General features: G+C 41.5%; 2 protein-coding genes across 2 annotated transcripts in view; one reads left to right on the top strand and one right to left on the bottom strand.

Annotated features, from left to right (window-relative positions):
- SH3RF2 (SH3 domain containing ring finger 2) overlaps positions 1 to 3519 on the top strand; it is a 144365-nt gene extending 140846 nt beyond the window's left edge. The window contains exon 10 of the mRNA XM_043465109.1: positions 631 to 3519. The gene's annotated coding sequence lies outside the window, so the exon portion shown is untranslated. The remainder of the gene's footprint in view (positions 1 to 630) is intronic.
- A 2129-nt stretch (positions 3520 to 5648) lies between these two features.
- Positions 5649 to 26778, bottom strand: part of PLAC8L1 (PLAC8 like 1) — a 28350-nt gene continuing 7220 nt past the window's right edge. The window contains exons 2-4 of the mRNA XM_043465112.1: positions 18617 to 18753; positions 7300 to 7436; positions 5649 to 6039 (exon numbers count right to left, since the gene is read on the bottom strand). Coding sequence (XP_043321047.1) covers positions 5899 to 6039; positions 7300 to 7436; positions 18617 to 18753 — 415 coding nt within the window. The 3' untranslated portion in view covers positions 5649 to 5898. The remainder of the gene's footprint in view (positions 6040 to 7299; positions 7437 to 18616; positions 18754 to 26778) is intronic.

The raw sequence follows: 26778 nt of genomic DNA, 5'->3' as shown, positions 1-26778 counted from the left end.
GATTCTGGCATTTCAAAGAACATACGCCATTTATTTTACAGAATGTTTCTCAATTAGGGTTTGCCTGGCATTTCTTCAATAGATTCAGACTGTTCATTTTTGGCAGCAATGGATAATAATCCTTACAAGTAATCAAATAGGAATCCTTGAGTCTATACTATATACATAGAGTAATGAGAGAGAAGGAAAAGCTCTTCCTGACAGTAGAGTCCCAGCTACAAAATATAGAAGGAATGATGAAATTTTTTTAAAATCACCATTTGGTAACCACTACACTAGCCACTGGCTTGGGCAAGACTCACCCATGGATATAGAAAGTAGTGGGTGAAAGCCTGAAGAGCTCAGAGTATCTCCTCCAAAGATACTTATTAATCAAAAAGTGGAAAATAGCAACTTGATAGTGGAGAATGCTGGTAAACAATCACCTTAACCCAAAGATCAAAGTTAGCATCCACAGAAATGGGAAAGTAGAGAGTATGTGTCTCCTGATATGATGGACAACACCGTATCTCTCTTGTGAAATGAAAAGACATATTCCTTCCCCAAAGACTTTACAATGTTAAAGAACTGTAGTTGGAACCTGGCTGCATTTACACAAAATAGATTCTAAAATCCTTTTCACCTTCACAGATCCCGCCTTGGAAACCTTCCTGGGAGGAGTAGTAATAACAGGATACTGAAGAGACAAACTGTCTGCTTGGATGGAAACTCCTCGGTGCAGAGTTCTGGGCCATGTGATACTCCCTGGACATCAGGGACGGTACAGGAATACTGATAGATTGGCCTCCAAGACAGAAGGGGAATAGGAGAAAAAGTAAATCTGTCTTCCCACAATATCAATGGGTGGTGGGCCAGGCTGGAGGAAACACATGAGCCATGTGACTTTACAGGTTACACCAGACCCTTGGCCCTCCCGTTTTTCTGTTCTGCTGTCAAAGCCAAATTTCCTCTTGCCAATTTCTCACACCTTGGCACCTAACCGACAAATGAAAAGACCAGACATCGAGTGCCTCCCAGAGATGTGTCTGGCCTGTCGCTCCAGCTCGGATTGGAGCAGTGCAGGGGGTGGCATCGTATTCTCCTCTCAGGTGTTCAAGCCACAGAGGCCAGGCTTCTTCACACTGTCCCCAGCCTTCACCCCCTCCCTTGACCACACACGCTGCATCACTCCACCACATCTGCATTCTTTTCCATTCCAATTCCATTCTGCCTTTTCACCCTGACACTTTCTGATCCAGAGAGTTTTTGTTAGAAGCCCCACAGCATTGGCTTCATCTGCCAAGAGGTGAGTGAGGAGGCAAGAGGCCAGTGAGCCCACAGAAAGGCTGATGCAGCAATGACATCTCCTTCTCACACGTGGGCTATGAGGGTGCCACCAGCTGTCAGTCATCTCTTCTCTCAACTACCGTGACTAAATGTTGGTTCCATTTTCTCTGGTATGAATTCGGGTTTGGTTGGCTGCTCTTGAGCGTTGGAAGCAATGAATATGGAGATGCTGCCTTCAGATTCTGGAATCTACTTGTTACAACCTTGAAGCCCTACAGCTCACCTATAGATAGGTTTCAATGACTTCACTTTTCAGGGCAATCATAGAATGTCAGAGTTGGGAGGAATTTTAATTTTATAGATGATATACCAAAACATTAGGTATAGGCAAGCTGTCCACACAAAAGCAAGTTGTATAAACTGGATTGGAGAAAACAATACAACTTGTAATGCCCAGAAACCATTAGTTCACATTGGCTAATTATAAATATGTCCTTAAGGCTCTCTCGTTCAGATTTGCTTCTTCTTAGACTGGCCTCTGCCTCTCACATTTAGAACAGCAAGAAACCACCACTCCCAATATTTACACATACTGTTTTTTTCATCTCTGGAATCTTTTCATGGCTTACAGTTTCATGGAGGGTTTCATGAAGATTTAGCTTTTCCTTTGAACCTGGTTAGCCAGTAAAACAAATATTTTTTCCCCAAAGCACAAATTAAAGAACCTGATTTGTTCCCAGCCAAATTCAGAAGCTTAAGAAAAGCTCCCCCATTCCCTAAAGTTTTCATCTCTGGACTGTCAGCTTCAGGATATAGATTTCAAATGGCTATGGGTCAAAAGTGGTGGAGGTGTGGGAAGGCAGATTCAGATGAATTTGAGTGATTAGAATGAGGTCAGGCCAGAAATGCACCTGAGAACAATTTGCTAATCATTAGTTCTGAGTTTCATCTTCTGGAATTATTGCTTCTTATACTGGGTCAGGGGAGAGGGTATTATTTAGGTGAAAAGGGAAGAAAGAGAAAACAGAAGAAGAGAAAATTTCACCTTTCCATGGAAATATCAGCAGAAAATCTACAGACTCTTGTGTCTCTGCTTGTTTTTTCAGTACAGTGTTTTTTAATAGACCAAAAGAAAATTTTTATGAGGTAATATGTATGTGAATAATGTTTATAGAAGGGGTATTACATGTTAGTCATTATGGACAATTGTATAAATAAACCTGTAAAATATAAACATATTTTATATGTTTATATATATGTAAAATATATAAACATATAAAAATTATTTTATAGGACCGTGGACACTTTTCATATCTTTGTTCTAAAACATAGAGAGTTCCAGGGCTGGCAGCTTATTTCTTTGTTAGTATATGCCACTGGAAACCCAAAAGGTGTGGTGGGATGTCATGTGTTTGTTTTCTGGTTTTGTAATTTATAATGATCTGAATGGATTACTTTGAAATGTCTGTTGCTTATGTGTGGGTGTTGTTTGCCCACAAGGAGTTATCAGAGATCCTTTCCACATTTTGTGTCTTAGAAAATCAAAAGGAATTTTCTAGTGAGAAGAAAAATACATAGAAGAAGCCTCCACCGTTGAGTAACTCAGATTTGTACCACTGACAGTGTCTTGTAAGTCCAAGGAAATAGACAGCTTAAGATCAAGGTTGTTGTCTCTCACTTAAACACTGGATGTTGGATAACTTTTCTCCTGGGAAGGAAGCACAAATTTTTGTTAATTTCTTTCTTCACAGATTTGACAAGTTTTAGGGGAAACCAGAAGTCATGGCCCTTAAGCCACCTTGCTTCAGGACAACTCTCCACCATCCATTTTCAAAGAACCATCCATGTATTAATTGTTTGATATGCCATGATTCATTGGCAGACTCAACACCTTTAGAGCCCAGAGCCCACTTGTTTGGATTTGTGGCTCTAAAGAAGTGTTAAGTTTGCTCTACCACTCAGGCTGATCAGAAGAAGCAAAGGGAAAGTGGTGGGGGTGGAGGGGGGGCTCCCTTGTGGAGAGGTTCACTCACACCTCTAACCACCTCTGACCACAGCCGAGAGAAGCCCTGGGCCAGTAGCCAGTGCATGATATGCCATCTACTCTTCATGCAGCGAGGGCTCATCATGTGAGAGAGGAGAGGTCACCCCAGTCTCCTTTGCCAAAATTTCATATTGTTCCCAGATATAAGCTTGTGAAATGCAGTATGTGTTTTCGCTCAAAACAATAAAAGAGGTTTATTTTTCACTTAATAGACTCATCCCTCAGGCCTGTTTTTTTTTTTTTCAGTAGCTGACTTGGAGAGGGGAGTACTTTATCATGTATTAAATGTCAACACTGAGCCTTTTGTTGTTCCCAAAGGGCTTTGGCTGCTGGCAGCTTCCCTGGACATCCAAAAGCAGGGCTGGGAGGAGAGGAGTGACTTTGTCAGACAGGAATTGCCTATTTTCAGTGGGGATGACTAGGGGCAGAGTGAGTGACACTTCCTTTCCACGCTCACCAGGCTGAGTTCACCTCCCTAGAACAAATGCTGGTTTGTCAAACCACAAGGGGCCAAGACAGCCTCTTGGCCAGAAACCTTCTCTGCTTGCTTAGTCCACACCCTCAAGAGTCTGACTGCCTGTCACCTGCTTGCTGTGTGGCCTTGGGCAAGTTACTTAACCTCTCTGTGGTTCAAGTTCTTGTCTGGAAAATGGAACTATAATAGCACTTTCCTGACGAATATTAAGGATTAAATGTCTTAAAATATGTAGAGTTCTGAAACAGTGCCTGGCACCTACAAGCGCTCAATTCATGTTTTACCACCTTCATAATATTTGCCCTATCCACCAACCATTTATATTATCATTTACTTAATGTTCTTCTTCTAATTAACTTAATTTTCATCTAAAACTTGATAGAAAACTTTATATCCCAACTGTAAATGGAAGAGTATATCATGTACTATGAATATAAGGTAATAGTAATAGTAGCTAATATTTACCAAGTCCTTGCTCCTTTCTGAACATTGAGCTAAGTGTCTTGACTTGTTAAAATCCTCACAACCCTGTGAAGTCAGTACTGTCATTTTACAGAGGAAGACACTGAGGTACTGACAGATTCACAAATTTGCCTGTAGTTACACAATTAGTAAGTGAAGGAGGCAGTTCAGCTTCAGACCCCAGGGTCCTCAGCACTGCTCTATGCTGCCACGCTAACAAGAACAAGAGTATTCTACTCACGTGGTAGATGGTGGGTGAATTAGTTTCCTACGGCTGCTGTAACAAAGAACCACAAACTGGATGGCTTAGAACAACGTAAATTTATCCCCTCACAGTTCTGGAGGCTGGAAGTCCAAAATCAAGATGTTGGCTGGGCAATGCTCCCTCTGAAACCTCTAGGAGAAGATATCCCCTTGCCTCTCCCAGCTGATGCTAAAGCTGAAGCTCCAATATTTTGGCCACCTGATGTGAAGAGCTGACTGATTGGAAAAGACCCTGATGCTGGGAAAGATTGAGGACAGGAGGAGAAGGGGACAACAGAGGATGAGATGGCTGGATGGCATCACCAACTCGGTGGACATGCGTTTGAGCAAACTCCATGAGATAGTGAAGGACAGGGAAGCCTGGCGTGCTGCAGTCCATGGGGTGGCAAAGAGCTGGACACAACTTAGCGACTGAACAACAACTCCTACCTTCAGGTACCCCCAGGCACTCCATGGTTTGTGGTAGCACCACTCCAGTCTCTGCCTCCATCTTCACAGAGCTATCTTCTCTCTGTGTGTCTCTACCTCTGTGTCTCGTCTCCTCTTCTTGTAAGGACAATAGCCATATTGGGTTAGGGCCCATCCTACTGACTCATCTTAATTACATTTGCAAGACTATTTCCAAATGAGGGCACATTCACATACACCAGGAGTTAGGACTTAAACATATCTTTGGTAGGAAGGGGTTGGGGGAGGGGCACAATTCAACAGCTGCCCACCTAAGGCTTTGAGTCTGGGGCTAAAGAGTTATAAGTTCTGGAGAGTTGTTCAAAGTCAGCAACAAGCTGAAGCTGTCTCCTTTATGCAGTCAGGACTGAAGGAGTCAGGACAAAGGAAGGACAGTGCTCCTGTATTACAGTGGTGTTTAGGGCCCCGTCCAGGTCCTATGTGATTCACTTTGCTGTACGCCTGAAACTAACACAGCATTGTAAGTCAACCATACTCCAATAAAAATTTAAAAGTAAGAAAATAAAACAAAAATTAAATTAACCATCTTCTGCCCCATCATCGATACTTTGGGAAAAGAGGCTTAGCATAAGAAAGCCATTTAACAATTCTTCCAGCTTCCCAGACATCCCTTGTGAAAGGGGAAGATGGCGGGGCGGGGTGGGGGGGGGGGATTCAACCTTCCAAACGCCAGGCAGGGTGTGGAGGACACAAAGCTTACCTCTCTAACCTGCCTAACATGGCTGAGCTGGGACAGCAACTTCAGACAAGTAAGTGTCTTCATCAGGGGGTGTGTGAAGAAAGGACAACAGTAAACACAGTAGTGGGAAACCATTTATTTTTGTACTACTTCAGTGAAAACTTAAGAACAATCTCTCCACCAAGAGGGATTTAAGAGGAGGGTGTGGGGAAGTGAGGAAGGAGGAGTTTTCTTGCTCTATCAAATAAAAGTTTCTTTGGTTAAAGGGGCCGTATAGATTTCATAGAGTTGGGAGGTCCTCACCTTGAGTTCCCGGGCCACCTGGCAGATGGAGCAAGGCCAGCAGCAGTACACCGCCAGCCAGTCCTCACACAGGGTGCCCTAGGGGAGAAACCGCGTGTGTTCTGGGGCCATCACACAGGCTCAGCTCCGCTACCTGGAGACCTCCACAGTATTACCTCATGGCCCATCCCATCCACTGCTCCCAAGATCCACCATCACCCTGAAGTCATTGCCCATGGACACAAATCCACCGGGGTTACAGGTGCCAAACACCTCGACGGCTAATCAATCCTTGCAATTCAGAGACCGGCCCTTGGGGATTCATACTTGAAAAACACTGTCTAACTGACAGAAAATCCTCTGTCAACATCTCTTTTTTCTCTTAGAACTTAATATTTATAATTATTTTCTTTACTTATTTGGAGTAATAAGTATATATGATCCAAAATTCCCATAGTAAGAAGGGAGAGGAAGTAAAAAGTAAATCCCCCTGGTCACCCAGTTACCTGTCAGGAGACAACCATTGTGGGCAGTTCTTATATAGACTTCCAGATAAATTCTAAGTCTAGGCATACAGATACATACAGATATGTACACATTACATTTTAAATATATATATATATATATTCTTTTGCTAAATATACATCTTAGGGATCATTTCATAAGAATAGATAAAAAGATGCCTTTTTATCTGTCCACATCTGAGTAGGTATGACTTGTCTATCCTCAGTCTCTCCTTGTACCTCAGTCTCAACCACGCTATAAATTGTCTGGTTCTTTGAAGTGTCCTCAGGGAATCCCCTAAGTGAATTCTGTGTATGCCAGAGAGTCTACATTTTAAGTGAGATTATCCCAAGTTTATCCTTCAAATTTGGTGCATGTCTACCTGTCATTATTGGAAAGATTGAGGGCAGGAGGAGGAGATGACAGGATGCGATGGCTGGATGGCATCACCAATGCAATGGACATGAACTTGGGCACACTTTGGGAGATGGTGAGGATCAGAGAGGCCTGGCATGCTGCAGTCCATGGGGTCACAAAGAGTCGGACACAACTGGGTGACTAAACAACAACTGTCTTCTCTTGATGTAATAAGAGAGAAACAGAAGTGGCTCATTGGCCAACAATCTAATTATAATAGGTCTCCCTTGGAAATACCCTCCAAAATGTGGAATTTTGGTTTAATATACATCCTAGTAACAAGTGAAATCAGAAATTTCTTCCCTTTCCTTTCCCAAAGCCTTCCACTATGTATGGTGTTTTTAATATCCTCACCCACACCTCATTTATAAAAATAACCATAGGTTTGAAAGGCATCCATCCAGGTTCTCATAAACATACACATCCAAACACACTTACCTGTATTTTATGTCTCTCTCTGGTGCCAATTCTCAGTGCAAAGGTGGACCCAGGTAACAGTGGCCAACAAAAACACTCTCCATAATGCCTGGCGATGTCACACTCAAGACACAGGGGACAAAAGAGACCACAGAAACCTGTCAATAATCACATAAAAGCAAGTCAAGGTTCTCAGAGGTGCTTGGAGCCACTTCACATCTCAAAGAGCATTTACAACCCTATGCCATCAATTTAATGCTGCTTTGTCTCCCTACAATCAGGGATTGAGGATGAATAACCAATTCTCAAAACCCAGTGTATGAAAATTGCCATAACTGAGCCACATCAAAATTGTCTTCTTTTGTTAAACACTGGCGAAGCTGAGTCTGCTACAATTCTGCTAACATTCACTACTAATTGTTTTTACTGTCAAGAGAAAAGCATTAAATAATTTTTATAGTTGAAACATGTGTTGCTTCTATTATGTTCATCTATCTAATTCCAATATTTAAAATAGACACAGTATATAATACTTTTGAATAGCAGGCGTCTTTTTTATATATGTGATTGAAAGTTCTTTTATGATACACTGATTCTGCCTGCTATTCTTATCAGGACTTTACTCTATTTCTCAGGCCTGAAGGTTTCTCTAATGTTTGCAGTTTCATGGAGTCACTGACACCTACCAGTTTTAATCTGTAAACTAGCAGAGGCTTGGTTCCTCAAACATGTACTGGAAACAGTTGATCATTTATTCATTCATTCATCTTTAACTTACTGATACCATTCCCTACACATCCTGCATGAACCATTAACACAGAGGTTCTGTTTTAAATACATTTTGGGGTCATGGACCCTTTTGAGTATATGGTGATAGCTATGAACTTTTAAGGGAAAAGAAAAATACATGCACACAGAAATGCAAAATTGTGCATTCAGTTTCACAGGGTTCAAGGATCCATTGAAAGCTATCATTGGACCGCAGGTTATAAACCCCTGGTAAATGATTAAGATGTTAACATCATTGCAAGAGATGACAACATTGATGAATACAAGTAATCTGAACTGTGAAAGAGCAAAAAAAAAAACCATAACCTTTAAAAATGTATTCAATAAATATGTAATTGAGGCATAATTTATATACAAGAAAATCCACAGATCATAAACATTGAGTTGGATGAGTTGTGACAATCACATTCACCAAAGTACCCAAACGTGTAGAACACTCACCCCAGAGAGCTCCCTTGTGCCCCTTCCTGGGTGATCCCAGTCCTCCCACCCCACTCCAGACATGATCACTGTTCTGATTTCTATTACCATTGAGGGGTTTTACCTCTTTGAGAACGTCATATAAGTGGATCATGTTTAGTTTCATAACTGTCTATTGTTCAACCTCGTGTTTCTTGAGATTCATCTATGTTGTTATAGGCATCTATACTTTGTTCTTTTTGTTGAGTAGTAATTCCAATGTATAAATGTGCTATAAATCATATATCCATTTCCTAACTGATAATTCCATTTTCAACCTGCCTGACTTCAGGCTATACTGCAAAACTACAGTCATCAAGACAATATGGTACTGGCACAAATACAGAAATACAGATCAATGGAACAAAATAGAAAGCTCAGAGAAATCCACGCACCTATGACACCTTATCTGTGACAAAAGAGGCAAGAATATACAATGGAGAAAAGACAACCTCTTTAACAAGTGGTGCTGGGAAAACTGGTCAACCACTTGGAAAAGAATGAAACTAGAACACTTTCTAACACCATACACAAAAATAAATTCAAAATGGATTAAAGATCTAAACCTAAGACTAGAAACTATAAAACTCCTAGAGGAAAACATAGGCAAAACACTCTGACATAAATCACAGCAGGATCCTCTATGACTCACCTCCAAGAGCAATGGGAATAAAAGCAAAAATTAGCAAATGGGACCTAATTAAACTTACAAGCTTTTGCACAATGAAGGAAACTATAAGAAAGGTGAAAAGACAGCCTTAAGAATGGGAGAAAATAATAGCAAATGAAGCAATGGGCAAAGAATTAACCTAAAAAATATACAAGCAACTCCTACAGCTCAATTCCAGAAAAATGAACAACCCAATCAAAAAATGGGCCAAAGAACTAAACAGACATTTCTCGAAAGAAGACATACCAAAAAAAAAAAGACATACAGATGGCTAACAAACACATGAAAAGATGCTCAACAGCACTCATTACCAGAGAAATGCAAATCAAAACCACAATGAGGTACCATCTCACGCCGGTCAGAATGGCTGCTATCCAAAAATCTACAAACAATAAATGCTGGAGAGGGTGTGGAGAAAAAGGAACCCTCTTACACTGTTGGTGGGAATGCAAACTAAAGCCACTATGGAGAACAGTGTGGCGATTCCTTAAAAAACTCTAAATAGAACTGCCATATGACCCAGCAATCCCACTGCTGGGCATACACACCAAGGAATCCAGAATTGAAAGAGACACGTGTACCCCAGTGTTCATCACAGCACTGTTTATAATAGCCAAGACATGGAAGCAACCTAGATGTCCATCGGCAGACGAATGGATAAGAAACCTGTGGTACATATACACAATGGAATGTTATTCAGCCATTAAAAAGAACACATTTGAATCAGTTCTAATGAGGTGGATGAAACTGGAGCCTATTATACAAAGTGAAGTAAGCCAGAAAGAAAAACACCAATTCAGTATACTAACGCATATATATGGAATTTAGAAAGATGGTAATGATAACCCTATATGTGACGGCAGCAAAAGAGACATAGATGTATAGAGCAGTCTTTTGGACTCTGGGAGAAGGCGAGGGTGGGGTGATCTGAGAGAATAGCATTAAAACATGTATATTATCATATGTGAAATAGATCGTCAGTCCAGGTTCGATGCATGAGACAGGATGCTCAGGGCTGGTGCACTGGGATGACCCAGAGGGATGGGATGGGGAGGAAGATGGGAGGGGGGTTCAGGATGGGGAACACATGTACACCCATGGCTGATTCATGTTAATGTATGGCAAAAACCACTACAATATTGTAAAGTAATTAGCCTCCAATTAAAATAAACAAACAAATTTTTTAAAAAGAAGAAGAATACCCTGTCAAAGACCAGTCTCTGACTCCTCATCCCTCCCTCCCTCTTCAACAGTCAGGAGTACAGAGTCCCACTCCCAGTTTCAGTAACAAAGAAGCCGAAATCTAGGAATGCTGTTTTATCTTAGAACCTCCAGGGGATGTGCCTGAATTCTGGACTTCTTCCATTTCATGTAAGGGGTGAGGGAGCACATGTGCACAAAGGGCAAGGCGCTGGGGTGGGAGCAGGACAAGGAGCAGCCTACCTTCCAGGAACAGAAGGTCTATTTCCTCTCTTTCATCAGGAATCTTGAGATAATCTCTAGATTATGTATTGCAGTCATCACTTGGCCCAAAGCAAACACTAAATTCAGCCCTGATTAAGTCTAGGATGTTTCATCCCACATTTAAAAAATCATTACTCCTAGCGAGATCAGCAGGCCCCACACAGCACTGACAACTGGTATGAACAGGTCAGATGATAGCAAGTGGCCCATGAACTTAATGTGAGTTCAGAGTGGTACTATGGTATGTAGCCCTGATTTAGGGAACTTTGAAATCATGGTACATAGAAGTCAACCAAAACTCATTTTATGCATGAATTACAAAATACAGTAGTGTGTATCTCTGCAAAGAAAAAATTAATCAAAGTTGCATAATTATAAAGCTGGCAAGCTAAATGAGTAATAAATTGTGTTTATACAATTGCCTGCGCCGTACCACTTTAACTGACAAAGAAATGCCCACCATCCTTCATAAGCCTTTTGTAAAGATGTTGTTTTGTGCACTGGAATTCTTGTACCTTATTTTTATGACTCATATGTCTTTTTAAATAACACATGCTGTTAATTTTATTTTTAAGCCTTCCCATTGTATAGCCACATTATCTTAGTGTTCATTATGAGGCAGTAACAGATACTGAGGAAACACACCCAAAATTCAATTACCTTGGGACAGAAGCCAGATATAATAAAAACAAAGCACTATAAAAGCCAAAGTTTTATTACATAATAGCTGGTAATTATACAGATTTTACCATGTGCCAAGCCCTGCTAAAAGTACTTTGCATCTATTAACTCACTTAATTCTTACAACAATCCTATAAAATTTACTCTTACTAGGCCCATTTTAAAGATGAGCAATCTAAAGCCCAGAGGATTTAAGCTATTTGCCCAAGTTCATACATTTATTAGGAAAGCGCAGAGGCCACGTTTGAACTCAAATAAGTCTGACTCCAAAGTCTCAAAAACTACACATAACACATATGCCATATGTTCTCATGTTTTATGTATTTATCTAGTAAACAACTGTGGAGTTGTGTGTTCCAAGACAGTGCCCTCACTACCACCACTTGGTATTTATTTCTGTAGGACAGGCTGAAATCACGCAGCTTCTTTAGGAAATGAAAGATCCTTGCTCAGGGCAGGATGATGGAATCGTTTGTCTGAAGGAGACTCGCAGAGGAAATTCTGCTACCTATATCACAGACCAAGGTTTAGTATCCAGAATATACAGAAAACCTAAAAATCAATGTATAAAGGACTAAACAAAAGAAGAAAATGAACATAGACATGAATAAGTAATTCACTAAACAAGAAACACAAATGGCCAATAACAAACATGAAAAGTTGTTCAACATCATTAGTAATCAGGGAATTGCATATTGACAATCAGAAACCATTTATTACCAATAAGAATGCCGAATTTTTCTTAATTTTTTAATATCAAATGTTGTGGGACACCATAGAGAAATAGGTACTCCCCAGACAGATGGGAGTGGAAATTGGCACAGTCACTTTCAAAAGCAACTTGGCTGAATCGAGTAAAATTTTTAAATACTCTGGGATCCAATAATTCCACAAATAAGAGTAATGCTTACACATGCACACAAAGAGGCAGGTACAAGGATATCCAGTGCTGCATTATTTGTGACTTAAAATTTAAAACAAGTGTACATTGATAGACGAAAGCATAAATAAACCATGATGGTGTAAATCATACTAGGGAATGATTAAGAATGCAGTAAAAAATAAATTAAGTAACAACAGGGATAAATCTCTAAGATATATTTTGAGTTAAAAAAAATCAAACTGCATAATAATATTATAGCATAATACCATTTATGCTTTGTTTAAAGAGCTACAAAGCAGTAGTATATATTACTAATATATATGTAAATGAAAAAGAGTGACATAGTTCTGTTTTCTGTAATGTTCCATTTTTAAATGAAATAAGCATATTCATGTGTTATTTGTATATGCAAGTATATGTGTGTATATATATACAAACACACACACATATATATTCCAATGCTGCTGCTGCTAAGTCGCTTCAGTCGTGTCCAACTCTCTGCGACCCCATAGACGGCAGCCCACCAGGCTCCACCGTCCCTGGGATTCTCCAGGCAAGAACACTGGAGTGGGTTGCCATTGCCTTCTCCTATATATTCCAATAAAGTGAAGTGAAGTGAAGTCGCTCAGTCGTGTCCGACTCTTTGCGACCCCATGGACTGTAGCCTACCACACTCCTCCATCCATGGGATTTTCCAGGCAAGAGTACTGGAGTGGGTTGCCACATACATATAGATATAGATACGTATATTTTTTTTCTTTGTAAAAGAAACTCAGGGGTCAAGAAAGATCCAAGCCATAAATTCAGCCTCTTCCTCTTACACTCAAAGGCCTGGTGGTTATGTCAGCTTCCACAGCCTAAATATTCCTGGCCTGTTTTCTGACATGAACTCCACCCTCAAGCACGGAATGTGGCTCACTATTCATCCCTCTAATTCACAGGGGGAGTCAAGATAAAAAGGAACCACACAGAACCATGTGGAGCCCCAGGGAGCAGAAGCAGGAAAGGTGGGTGGAAACTGCAGCGAGGCACATTTCAGATCAGTTAAGGCAGAATCACCTAACAAAAAAAGATTCTTAAAAAAGGAGTAGAGCGTGCTCATACATTGAGGTGGGTGGGAGTGTAAATTAGTGCTACTTCTAAATGGAGAGCTGTTTGGCAACTTTGGTTGAGATGTAAAATGGGACATGCCATCTGACCAGCAGGTCAGCAATTACTATCTCCTCAGCAATTACCCACAGATCAACGGACACACGTACCAAATGGCACCTACACGAGTACACTCACAGGGCGCTGGTTTGAACAGCAAAACATCTGGAAACCACAAAAAGGTCTGCTTATAAGAATTTGTGGATACATGAATTATGGTACATTCATACAATGGAATCTATGCAGCCATTTAAAATATTAGCTCCAGAAGAGCTGATAGGGTCTGATCACCTATATTGTTAAATTAAAACAAAATAAAGATGCAGAATTGTGTGTTTATAATTCCATTATTTGCATCAATTATATATACCACATATACAGAAAAAATCTGGAAGGATAGATACTGAAATATTAACAATGTTTATCTCCGATGGCTGGAATTATAGGGTACGGCTTTCTTCTTTTATAACCTTTTATATTTTTCTTTATTCCCATGATTATATGATACTTTTCTAATAAAAAAGTAATCTATCTTCATTAGAATGGTTTATATCTTTACAGACTGCACTGGGGCTCAGGCAAGAGTGATGGGCTCGGGGAGAACTGGGCAGCACGGGAGAAGAGGGATGGACTTCCTGTTCTTCATATACTAAAGGGACAGGTACTTTTGAATTTTGTACCATGTGCCTGGTAATCTATTCAAAATCATTTTTTTTAAGCACTGAGCTGGCTCCAAGGGAGAGGAGCCCTCCTCCCCAGAAACATTCAGAAAGCCAAGGCTGTCAGGTCCTTGCCACGCCTCCTGGAGGAAGAACTTAGACAAGCTGCTGAGGGCCCAGACCAGGTGACTTCAATATCCCTCCTGACTCTGTTTGTATGATTGTTTCAGTGAAGTGCAGGAAAGAAGGAAGCAAGTGAGAATACAGGCTAAAATTCATTCACTGATGTGTCTGTCGTTCAGGAAATATTCATAAGTGCCTCCTGTTAGTCAGATCTCTGCTGGGCAAGACCAGTGAGCACGACCAGTTGTCACTGCTTGCAGATGGTATACAGTGCACTCAAAATACAGTTCAGGGATGTGACTCCCAGCCTGGGGCCTTTTCATGTCTCTTCCTCTTCCAGAAAACCAAAGAGAAATTCCTGGCCTGCTTCCCCCTCCCCACCTTGGGCATCTGATGATTCCTCGTCCACACAAAGCTCTTTGCTGCCTGACACTGGTGGTGCCTCCACAGGGAAGGTGGTTTTAGTGGCTGGCTGTTTCCCGTCTTTCAGGAATCAGCTTAAGTCAGTTCCCCAGAGATGCCATCCTTTACTTACCCCCTATAATTTCCTTTCAGAACACCCTGTTTATTTCCTCCATGGCATTTAGCACCACTGCAATTATTTTGTCTATTTGCTTATTGCCTATCTCTTCTCAGAAACCATCTCTGTGTTATTCACTATTATGTCTGCAGCACCTATCACATGACTATACATAGGTAAATACTGGCTGAATTATAAACCCAGGTTGATTATACCTTCCACATCAACCTCCTCTGAGACAACATCACAAACATCCCCAGCTGGAACGGCCAGGCTTTCACCCATGAAGCCATTTTGCAGCCACTTATTTCATCTTGGCTTCATGTTCTCATCTGAGCTTTCAGAAGCCGCATCTTCCAAAGACATAGAAGCACCTATTTCTAATCCCTGTGCAGTATGAATTCAGATGAAAGAGCTGAGGTGGGAAGAGGGAGGCAGTTTAAAAAATAGAATCGCAATTAAATGAAGAATCAAAATGTCAAAAACAACTGAAAATCATCACTGCTCATAATGTACCCTTTGCTTAATGGATGACAAATTGTAGCAGTCATTCTCAACATTTAATGCAAAAAACGGTTCCCTGATGGAACCTGATGTGAAACAAAGTCATGGAAAGAAGATCTCCCTTTTGTTTCCAAGTTTGCCACAACTACTGTCACAGTGATTTGCTTGAAATAAAACTTTGTGGTTGAAGTAGACCTTTTAAACAAAGAAGGAAAAAAATCCACCACTCATGGCACTAGTGCTCCAGCTGCGTCCTGGGAACTGTGGAGCAGACAGCCAGTGTATGAGGTCATACTGCCTTTAAAGTTTCTGGTGAGACAATGAGCTTGGAGACTCTATGAGCAGTCACGAAGCAGAGGCCCATCCAGGGAAGATCAGTTACGACACAGAACATTCGCGATTACCTGGTACTATAATATCCATGGCCTCTCCTGTGCAGGTCACATCCAACTGTAAAGAATACTGTATTCTTCACATGTCCTTCCTTCCTCCCTGGCCCCTAGAATGGGCTCTCAAATGGACAAGCAGGGACCCAGAAGACCCAGTGTGCAGGGTTTAAGGCGGAGGGGGTGGGGAACCGTCCTTTCTTCGATCAACTTTTTTTAAGTACTCTTGGAATTAGGCGGCAGCTAGTCTAACTCTCCTGATTCTACTCTTTGCTCTCAACATGCTGGAAGATAAAAACTTATAATAACAATATTAATACCTGAGATTACTAAGGTCATTACTGTGTATTATTGCAGTGGGGAGCGGGGGTGTTCAAGGTAACACACCCCAGTAGTGAATTTAGGAAAATACCCCTTCACTATTGCCAGCCGTAGTGGGAGAACTGTCACTCAAAATGCCCTGGGCTGGTCAAGCAGCAGGCATGACTTAGGCTAGGCAAAACGGGCTCCATTGCTGACAGAGTAATTCCCAGACAGGAAAGCATAAGGATCAAAATGTTTGGAGTTAACCAGTTTGTCAACTATCTCCTGATAATGCATCTTGTCCCTTGTAAGCGCAAGTTTTTGTTTATTTCCTGATTTTGTGAACTGCCCCCCATAGCCGCCTAATGAAATTAAATGTTTGCTTCAGTATTAATTTTCTAGGGCTGCCATAAAAAAATACCACAGACTGGACATCTCAAAACAATAGAAAGTATTCTCTCACTGGAGAATTCTGGAGGCTAGAAGTCTGAAGTCAATGTGTTGGCAGAGTTGGTCCTCTGGAAGCTCTAGGGGAAAGTCTTTTCCATTCTTGTCTCCAAACTTTTGGTGGTTGCTGGCAATCCTTGACAGTCTCTGGCTTATAGATGCATTATTTAATCTGTGCCTGTCTTCACATGGCAATCTTTGCTGTGTGTCTGTCCAAATTTCCTTAAGAATGCCAGTCATTGGATTAGAGCCCACCCCAATCTAGCATAACCTCTTATTAACTTGACAACAATGCAAGACTGTTTCTAAATAAGGCCACATGCAGAGCCTATAGGTGGACAGGAATTTTGAGGGGACAGTGTTTAACCCAATATAGTAGGCAACCAAGAAAGACTCTGATCCAGTTATGTTCCAGACCAGTGTTCTTGAGTGGGTTCTATGCATTATCTGCTTTAACCTTGACAATCTTTAGTGGGCACCTTTATTTACCCTCATTTTAGAGGTGGAAAAATGAAAACTCTGAGAATTTGTTCAAGGTCAAATTGCCAGTAAGAGGCAGAGTTAAGATTAAGTTAAGAGTTAAGATTTAAGTTAAGAGTTTAGATTAAGGCGAGGACTATACCCAACACAAATATGTTCTCCTAGCCACTACATTATATATCAAGTTTTGCTCTACTTGGAAATGCATTGATATCCCAACTCCCAATCACCAGCTACAAGCTATGAAAGGAAAATCGTCCAGTTCCCAAATTGGGGTAAGGTCTCTGTATCTCCCTATGGTTATTCTGCCTTCTCTGTACTACAATACTGAGTAACAACCAAGGTCAGAGAGTGTGGACAAGAACCAGGAAGCATCCTGAGAGAATCAGAAAAGAGTTGCCATAATTGTCTGGTCAGGAGTTCACATGGGTAGCAGTGACAGGAAGAAATCTGCTAGGCTCGGGGTCAGATGGTCAAAGGGACAGCGACAGAAGTTATGGTTTAGCGCTGGGAGGTCTCTTGTCTGTGAGGCCCAGGCAAACTGAAGGCTCAGGCGTGGATGATCAGAACACCAAAAATGGTTTAGAGCTTTTGACTCAGCAAGACCCAGCTGAATAAGCCTTGGATTGGATGATGGCTCAGAGGTCTCTGGCTGATCCATCCTGTGAGGCTTTAGGACAAATTCAGATCTTGCCAGAGCCTCTACAGGATGGGAAGCCATATTCTTTGAAAATATTAAAGTCTATTGAATTTAAGAGACTAGCCCTCATCCATCAGAAAGGAAACCACTCCCCGGCAAAAAGAAGATTCTGTGACTAAGTTACTCCTTAGGGTAAGAGCATCAGGTCCTGGGAAAGGATACTGACAGGCGGTACCAGGGACCAGTCAGAATGTCCTAAGGTAAAAATAGAATCCATGTGCTTTGAACTTTAACCCAGGAGAAAATCATGCAGTAGAGGACAGTATTGCTGGTACTTCTTCACAGCTAAACCAGCATCTGAAAAGATTTCAGTCAACAAAGGGAGCTTCTTTTTATGATTGGTCTTACTGTTATAAGAGTAATACACTTTCCTCACAGAAATACTAGAAATAAGCGAAAAGAAAAATTATTCATTAGCATACCATCTGGAGACAACTGCTATAAGCATTTGTATTTGTATCCTTCCAGATATTTCTCTAAATATCCTCCCCCAAATAATGTCTAATGTGTGTGGTTTTACAATCTGATTCTTTAACTTAAAAATGTATCCCAAAATTTTTCCATCTCAGTAAGTATCATTCTGTGATACTTATGACTTTTCATGGCTGTATAATAATTCATGGTATGGAAGCCCCCATTGAATACTTAGTTTGTTCTAGATTGTTGCTACAATAACCAGTGCTGCCAATTTTAATGATGCTGCTAAAACCTTGCATATGATTTGTTTCCTTAGACTAAATGACTAAAAATGTAATTACTAGGTCAAAGGCTACATCACACTTGAGGTCATTTTTACAGGCATTACGAGCCATTCACCAAGAAACCTGTAATAATTTATGTTCCATCAGCTGCAGACAAGGGAGCCCATTTTGTGCATCTTTGTTTACAGTGGATTTTGTCATTTAAAAAAAAAATTTAAGTCACCACTTACTCTTTCAAAACATCCACACAACTGAAAACAAAATCCTTCCTGCCAAGGAGTATATTGGAGTCACCAGAATATTAGTTCAACTAGTCTGAAACCATTTAATTTCTGTCCTTGCACCTGACATAGTTTTTCTACCCACTGGTGTCTCAGGAAAGAAAATAGTAAAGAACTTAAAGGAAGAGAAAAAACATACAGATCCTCTTATCTCTGCAGACACTGAAGAGGCCGGTGCTCCAGTCCCCACCAGTCCGCACAATGGCTGTGATTGCCGTCCTGCCGCTGGCTCCCCGGACAGGCTGCCTCACCACAGCCTGGGCTGGTGCACGGCTCCTAGAGAGTCAAGGATGGTGATTAACTTGGAAACAAAGAAGATGATTCAGAAAGATAATCCTCAAGCCAGGACACAGTGATAGAGAGACAAAGACCCAATGATGCCCAGTGGCTCTTGTTCCAGAGCCCAAGCTGACCTTACCACCTCCCTCCCTCCTCCTCCATCACACCCTCTTCCGAGTTTTTCCCCCATAGATGCTCAAGCTGGTTTTAGAAAAGGCAGAGGAACCAGAGATCAAATTGCCAACATCCGCTGGATCAAAAAAGCAAGAGAGTTCCAGAAAAACATCTATTTCTGCTTTATTGGCTATGCCACAGCCTTTGACTGTGTGGATCACAATAAACTGTGGAAAATTCTGAAAGAGATGGGAATACCAGACCACCTGGCCTGCCTCTTGAGAAACCTATACGCAGGTCAGGAAGCAACAGTTAGAACTGGACATGGAACAACAGACGGGTTCCAAATAGGAAAAGGAGTATGTTAAAGCTGTATATTGTCACCCTGCTTATTTAACTTATCTGCAGAGTACATCATGAGAAACGCTGGGCTGGAAGAAACACAGGCTGGAATCAAGATTGCTGGGAGAAATATCAATAACCTCAGATATGTAGATGACACCACCCTTACGGAAGAAAGTGAAGAGGAACTAAAAAGCCTCTTGATGAAAGTTAAAGAGGAGAGTGAAAAAGTTGGCTTAAAGCTCAACATTCAAAAAAAAAAAAAAAAAAAGCTCAACATTCAGAAAACTAAGATCATGGCATCTGGTTCCATCACTTCATGGCAAATAGATGGGGAAACAGTAGAAACAGTGTCAGACTTTATTTTGGGGGGCTCCAAAATCACTGCAGATGGTGACTGCAGCCATGAAATTAAAAGACACTTATTCCTTGGAAGGAAAGTTATGACCAACCTAGGCTGCATATTAAAAAGCAGAGACATTACTTTGCCAACAAAGGTCCATCTAGTCAAGGCTATGGTTTTTCCAGTAGTCATGTATGGATGTGAGAGTTGGACTGTGAAGAAAGTTGAGGGCCAAAAAATTGATGCTTTTGAACTGTGGTATTGGAGAAGACTCTTGAGAGTCCCTTGGACTGCAAGGAGAGCCAACCAGTCCATCCTATGGGAGATCAGTCCTGGGTGTTGAAGCTGAAACTCCAATACTTTGGTCACCTGATGCGAAGAGCTGACTCATTTGAAAAGACCCTGATGCTGGGAAAGATTGAGGGCAGGAGGAGAAGGGGACGACAGAGGATGAGATGGCTGGATGGCATCACCAACTCGATGGACATGACTTTGAGTAGACTCCAGGAGTTGGTGATGGACAGGGAGGCCTGGTGTGCTGAGATTCATGGGGTCACAAAGAGTCGGACACGACTGAATGACTGAACTGAACTAAATTAATGGCATTACTCTTCCAAGTCCCATTACTCAAATTCAATATTCAGGCTACTACCTCAGCACTTCTCCTTGTTTCATAGTAGTTAGATTCACAGATTTGGAACCAAGGGGCCTCAGTTCAAACCTCAGTGTGCCCTTTCCTGGAAGCTTGACCTTGGTTAAGCTGCTTAACCTCTCTGCTTTCTGTTTGTTCAAATTTAAAAAGAAAAAACTACCATATACAGTTATTACATCAACTGACGGACACATAATTCATTTACTGTGCCCAGAGCATGTGTAACAAAGTGACCATGAGTAAGGCTATACTGCAAGGATTTTGAACCTTTATTAAAAAGACAAATAAAGAATTAGACTAAGCGTACATACATCTAAATCTGGATGAGGCTATTGAAGTTGAACAGATGGTATCATTTAAGTGAATAATCTGGACTTCAAAATATATCTCGACACCAAAGTACTGTATGTATGATTGTCCTAGTGCAGCCACAAAGTACAACTTTGGTTTGATTTTCCCTGAAGGGCACAGCTATTCTGCTCAATCATTCTGAAATAAAAAACCAGGCCCAGGGGACAGGCTTCAACAGCAAGGTGAGAAAAAATTTCCGTCTCTTTCTTGGACTGAAAGTTAGTTTTGCCTGAACTCCTACCACAGGGATAGATCTGGAATGAGTACTAGAGTGAAGGATAAGCTGCTGTCTGGCCTTGGAAGGGGCGGGTCAAGAGCAGGGTAGAGCGGCTGAAAATGCATCTGAGCCTGTACATAATAGGAGTTATTCCGTTTTGCTCTGCTCTTTCGGCAAGCTTCATTATGAGTTTGCACTTGGTCTCTGATGTGTTATGAAGAAATAAAGAGCTTGCCTCATACTTGAGAGAAAATAAAGAGACAGCAGAATTTCTTCCTGTAATGGCTGTTGTTACAGGGCGTGCATGCTCAGTCGCTAAATCATGGCTGACTCTTGTGACCCCACAGACTATAGCCTGCCAGGCTCCTCTGTTCATGGGGTTTCCCAGGCAAGAATACTGGAGTGGGCTGCCATTTCCTATTCTGGAACACAAAGACGAGAGGCCAGGAGAGAATGCTCCTGAACATCCTTAAGGCAGCAACACTCTGGTTGCATTTTGGAAACAGCTGGGGAGTCCTTTGAGAACCTCTGATTTGGAACATTAAAGCCAATGGGATTTCATGTTATCATAATATAGGGAACATTGTTCTTGTTATGAAGATCCACATCTCTTGTTTCATTCCACCAATACTGCCCAAGTCCACACCTTCTCAAACCTGACAGCACATTAGCTTGTTAAAAAAAAATTCCCAAGCCCTATTATACCCAAGCCCCAAGACCACTACACAGGACTGCAGGGATGAGGCATAGAAATCGGTATTCAAAGTTTCCAGGCAAATCCCATGTAGTCATCCTGATAACAGCTTGCAACCTGAAACAGGGGGACTTGGGAGACTGAAGATCACTGCAATGACTTCTGAGTCTCCTACAAGGTAGATGGTGATGTCAATGTAACAGAGATGGCAAGGACAACAAACTATGAGGTAGGGTGGAAGGGACAAGGGTGCTTGAAACACAGCCAGGACATAGTACCAGTGAGACACAACAGCTGGGAATGCCACACCAGAGTTTGGAAGAGCAAAGAAAGTTAGGAGTGACCTACCTAGGAGTGTGAAGCAGAGCTAAGAGACATCCCCACCCTTTCGTCCATTTGATATTACAGACAAGGCATTTGGCCTAGCAAGCTTTACAAGAGCCTACAGAAGTATTTGAGACCTGGAAAAATATATTGGCTACAAAATATAAAAACTGCAAAATATAAATTAGTTAATGCTCAATTAAACATAAAAATCTAGTATCGTATCTATCTCATTAAGGTCAAATTTGGAATTCAGACGTTATTTCATTACATTTGAAAACAATTGATGATTTTCTAATTTTGTAAAATAAAAAAAATTCCAAGAATGACTGACTGCTAAGCAGTAGCAGCCAATCATAAATTACTCACAGCCCAATAATTTCAAAAGCAGAATTATAAAAATTCTTTCCCTTACTATGCAGCAAAATAATAATAATGGGTATAACATTTGGTATGGGTACATTTTAATATATCCATTATGATGTGGGTTAGGGCCTATTGTTATAGACTGAATTATATCCCCCCCAATTCATATGTTGAAGACCTAGCTAGCCTCCAATGTGACCACATTTTGAGACAGGGTTTTGAGGAGACAATTAAGGTTGTTTGAGGAATAGAGGTGGGATCCTGGTCCATTAGGACTATTGGCTCATAAGAGAGGAAAGGCCATGTAAAAACACAATGAGAAGACTGCAAACCAGGACACAACCATGCTGGCACCCTGATTTCAGACTTCCAGCCTCCGGAACTGTGAAAAGTATCTGTTCTGTGAGCTACCCAGTCTGTGGTATTTTGTTATGAAAGTCTGAGCAGACTAAGGCCCTATGAAGACTTCAGACTGGTCCTAGAAAAACTACCTCTATGTGTATCTTATCTCCTCTGCTTCCATGTGAACTCCCTGAGGTCAGGGGGCACCTGTGCTTTCTCCCTGTATCCCCAGGCTCTAGCACACTCCTTGAAACCTAGTGGGTACACAACATTTGTTGAATTGCATAAAACTGAATTCACATATCTCTTCTGTTATATATTGTTATTGTTGTTCAGTTGCTCAGTCGTGTCCAACTCTTTGCAACCCCATGGACTACAGCATGCCAGGTTTCCCTGTCCTTCACTATCTCCCAGAGTTTGCTTAAATTTCATGTCCATTGAGTCAGTGATGCTATTTAACCATCTCATCCTGTAATCCCCTTCTCCTCCTGCCTTCAGTCTTTCTCAGTGTCAGGGTCTTTTCCAATGAGTTGGCTTTTCACATCAGGTGGCCAAAGTATTGGAGCTTCAGCTTCAGCATCAGTCCTTCCAATGAATATTCAGGACTGATTTCCTTTAGGATTGACTGGTTTAATCTCCTTGCAATCCAAGGGATTCTCAAGAGTCTTCTCCAATATCACAGTTCAAAAACATCAGTTCTTCAGCCTTCAGCCTTCTTTATGGTCCAACTCTCGCATCTGTACATGACTACTGGAAAAACCATAGCTTTGACTAGACGGACCTTTGTTGGCAAAGTAATGTCTCTGCTTTTTAACATGCTGTCTAGGTTTGTCATAACTTTCCTTCCAAAGGAGTAAGTGTCTTTTAATTTCATGGCTGCAGTCACTGTCCAGTGATTTTGGAGCTGAAGAAAAGAAAATCCATCACTGCTTCTACTTTTTCCCCTTCTGTTTGCCCTAAAGTGATGGGACTGGATGCCATGATCTTAGTTTTTTGAATGTTGAGTTATAAACCAGCCTTTTCACTGTCCTCTTTTACCTTCAACAAGTTATATCTGTTATATGAGTCCTCCTCAAATTGAGGACTATAAATTATGTGACCATAACTGTGTTTCATCCTCTAGTAAAGGCACAACTCTCAGGTGTGAACTGATTACATAAAAACATCAAGATTTTATTAAGAGTAACCTAAAAGCTTCTTACATGCCTCCACACAACCCAGTGCAGTTACCTCTTAATGTGATCCCTACAAGTTGGGACTTCCATTATTACACTAAGAGTTTCCAATGATTTTAGTAAAGGAATTTCTTAAAGCTGAGCCCCTAGATTAGATTTTCCCCAGAAATGTACTTGTAGCTTGGAGCCCTAGAAGAGAATTTTCGGCTTCTATCTCAGCATTATACGTGTAACACCTCATTATGGCAAGGAAGCCTCTTCTCTATTCCAAATCAAATAACTGAGACAGCTTTTCCTTGGTGGGGGAAAAAAAAGTTGGTTTTTGTGTATATGTTTTTGCTTAATTTTGAACTCAAGAACTGTATTATTTTCTTTCCTTGGATATTCTGAATCTTTGGCCATTTTTATGTTTGAATTGAAATGCATTAGCTAAAACATTTCAGTTCAATATAATAGCTCATGTGTCAAAATTAAAATAAGAAGCATAGCTACCCTTAACTGAGCATCTGCTATGTGCCAGTTACTTCGTAGTTCCTTTAAAAATTAAATAGTTATTCAGGGGCTGCTACAGGTATCAAACTAAAGTAGTTATTGTAGCTTCCTGCACAGATTTTGGACACGACTAAAGTGAAAAAGTTGGCTTAAGATTCAACATTCAGAAAACTAAGATCATGGCATCTAGTCCCATCACTTCAAGGCAAATAGATGGGGAAACAGTGGAAACAGTGACAGACTTTATTTTGGGGGGCTCCAAAATCACTGCAGACGGTGACTGCAGCCATGAAATTAAAAGACACTTACTCCTTGGAAAAAAAGTTATGACCAACCTAGACAGCATATTAAAAAGCAGAGACATTACTTTGCCAACAAATGTCCATCTAGTCAAAGCTATGGTTTTTCCAGTAGTCATGTATGGATGTGAGAGTTGGACTGTGAAGAAAGTTGAGGGCCAAAAAATTGATGCTTTTGAACTGTGGTATTGGAGAAGACTCTTGAGAGTCCCTTGGACTGCAAGGAGAGCCAACCAGTCCATCCTATGGGAGATCAGTCCTGGGTGTTGAAGCTGAAACTCCAATACTTTGGTCACCTGATGCGAAGAGCTGACTCATTTGAAAAGACCCTGATGCTGGGAAAGACTGATGACGGGAGGAGAAGAGGACAACAGAGGATGAGGTGGTTGGATGGCATCACTGATCACTGACTCAATGGACATAAGTTTGAGTAAACTCCGGGAGTTGGTGATGGACAGGGAGGCCTAGCATGCTGCAGTCCATGGGGTCACAAAGAGTCAGACATAACTGAGCAACTGAACTGAACTGAACTACACAGAATTTGGGTTTCCCCAGTGGCTAAGTGGGGGCTTCCTAGGTGGCGCTAGTGGTAAAGAACCCACCTGCCAATGGAAGAGACACAGGAGACAAGGGTTAGATCCCTGGGTAGGGAAGATCCCCTGGAGGAGGACATGGCAACCCACTCCAGTATTCTTGCCTAGAGAGTCCCGTGGACAGAGGAGCCTAATGGGCTATGGTCCATAGAGTCACAAAGAGTTGGATGTGACTGAGCGCGCACACACACACACACACACACACACACACGTCCATAGAGTCACAAAGAGTTGGATGTGACTGAGCACACACACACACACACACACACACACACACACAGACAGACACACACACACACAAAATGGCTCAGCAGGTAAAGAACCCGCCAGCTAATGCAAAAGACACAGGAGACATGGGTTCAGATTCTGGGTCAGGGAGATCCTCTGGAGGAGGGCATGGCAATCCCCTCCAATATTCTTGCCTGGAGAATCCCATGGACTGAGGAGCCTGGAGGGCCACAGTCCAAAGTTTTGCAAAGAATTGGTCATGACTAATCACATCACATGCACACACAGCTTGTAACTCTGTATATTACTCTATATTCTATAGGTAGAATCTTATACTACCATTAAGAGGAACGAGTTTGGAAGCAGTGGGTAAAGCTGATGGTCATAGAGCTTCTCAATCTGAGCAGCTAACCATTTGCCATCAAGTCCAGCAACTTCTTCAACTAGTGCAAAGGGGACAGAGCTTAGTTTTAGACACACTAAAGTCAAATGTGGTTCAGCTGCATTCTAGTTGTTTGACCTTGGAAAACACGAACTGCCCCAGCCCTTAGCTCTGATCTCCTCTTGCATAAAACTGGATTTAAAATATCCTACTTACATAGTTGCGCTGAGGATTAAACACCAGGTACTTGGCATATAGTAGATAGCAGTTACTGTTATTATTTAAATTAAGGATCTTGCACATATATACCATTTTCTGAGAAACTAGTAACAGAGGAAGCGGACCTGGGGCAGTTTCTCAGTGGTCACATGTCTTACCCAAATACCTCAAAATTCAATCAGGGGGACTAATCATTCCAGTTTGCCCTGGCCTAAGGGTTTTCCCAGGATGGACAGTCCCAGGCAGACCAAGAGGGTTGGTCTCCAAAAGGGAAAGAAGCAGAGAGGGCTTCAACTGGTGAAAGGCAGGAGGCTGACTCCAGTCATTCTCGTTACCAGCTGCTAATAAGTGAGTGAAGAGCTGGATGACATACGCAGCCTCTCCCCATCTCACCCTCACTCTAACCTTCACCGCTTCGGGCCGCTAAACACTCCCCACCGCATGTCCCCACACATCTGGTGCTTTGACTGGAGGCGGGAGGGGGTGGTGGTGGTGGTCATGTCACCATCTTCCTTATTGAGACTTGCAGCACTAAGAATCTATTCTGCCTTCCACTGAGGCCTCCTTGATTATTTCAAACTCTTAACTGAAGTCAAGACTCTTGAGTTTTGATTTCAAAAGGGTGGAAATTACTGGCAGCCACCAGAAATAAAGTTTCACTTGATCAGGGCTCATCATTTTAAGTTAAGAATATACAGACACCCTTTCATCCAAGTCAGCTCTTCTCTTTTCACCAGCCAAGCAAGGCCAGGAAGAACTAGTCAGTTGCCCCCCTTTCAAGTCCACATGGGAAATGATAGAGGCTACTTTCTTCCTGAGCCCAGTTTTGTTTTTCCTGGCTCCTTATAAGAAGAGATTGATTTGATATTCCAACCAAATAGCGAAAGCT

The sequence above is a fragment of the Cervus canadensis genome, chromosome 4, assembly GCF_019320065.1.
Source record: "Cervus canadensis isolate Bull #8, Minnesota chromosome 4, ASM1932006v1, whole genome shotgun sequence".
NCBI lineage: Eukaryota > Metazoa > Chordata > Mammalia > Artiodactyla > Cervidae > Cervus > Cervus canadensis.
The sequence above is the reverse complement of the archived record's forward strand: the minus strand, read 5'-3'. Positions and strand labels throughout refer to the sequence as shown.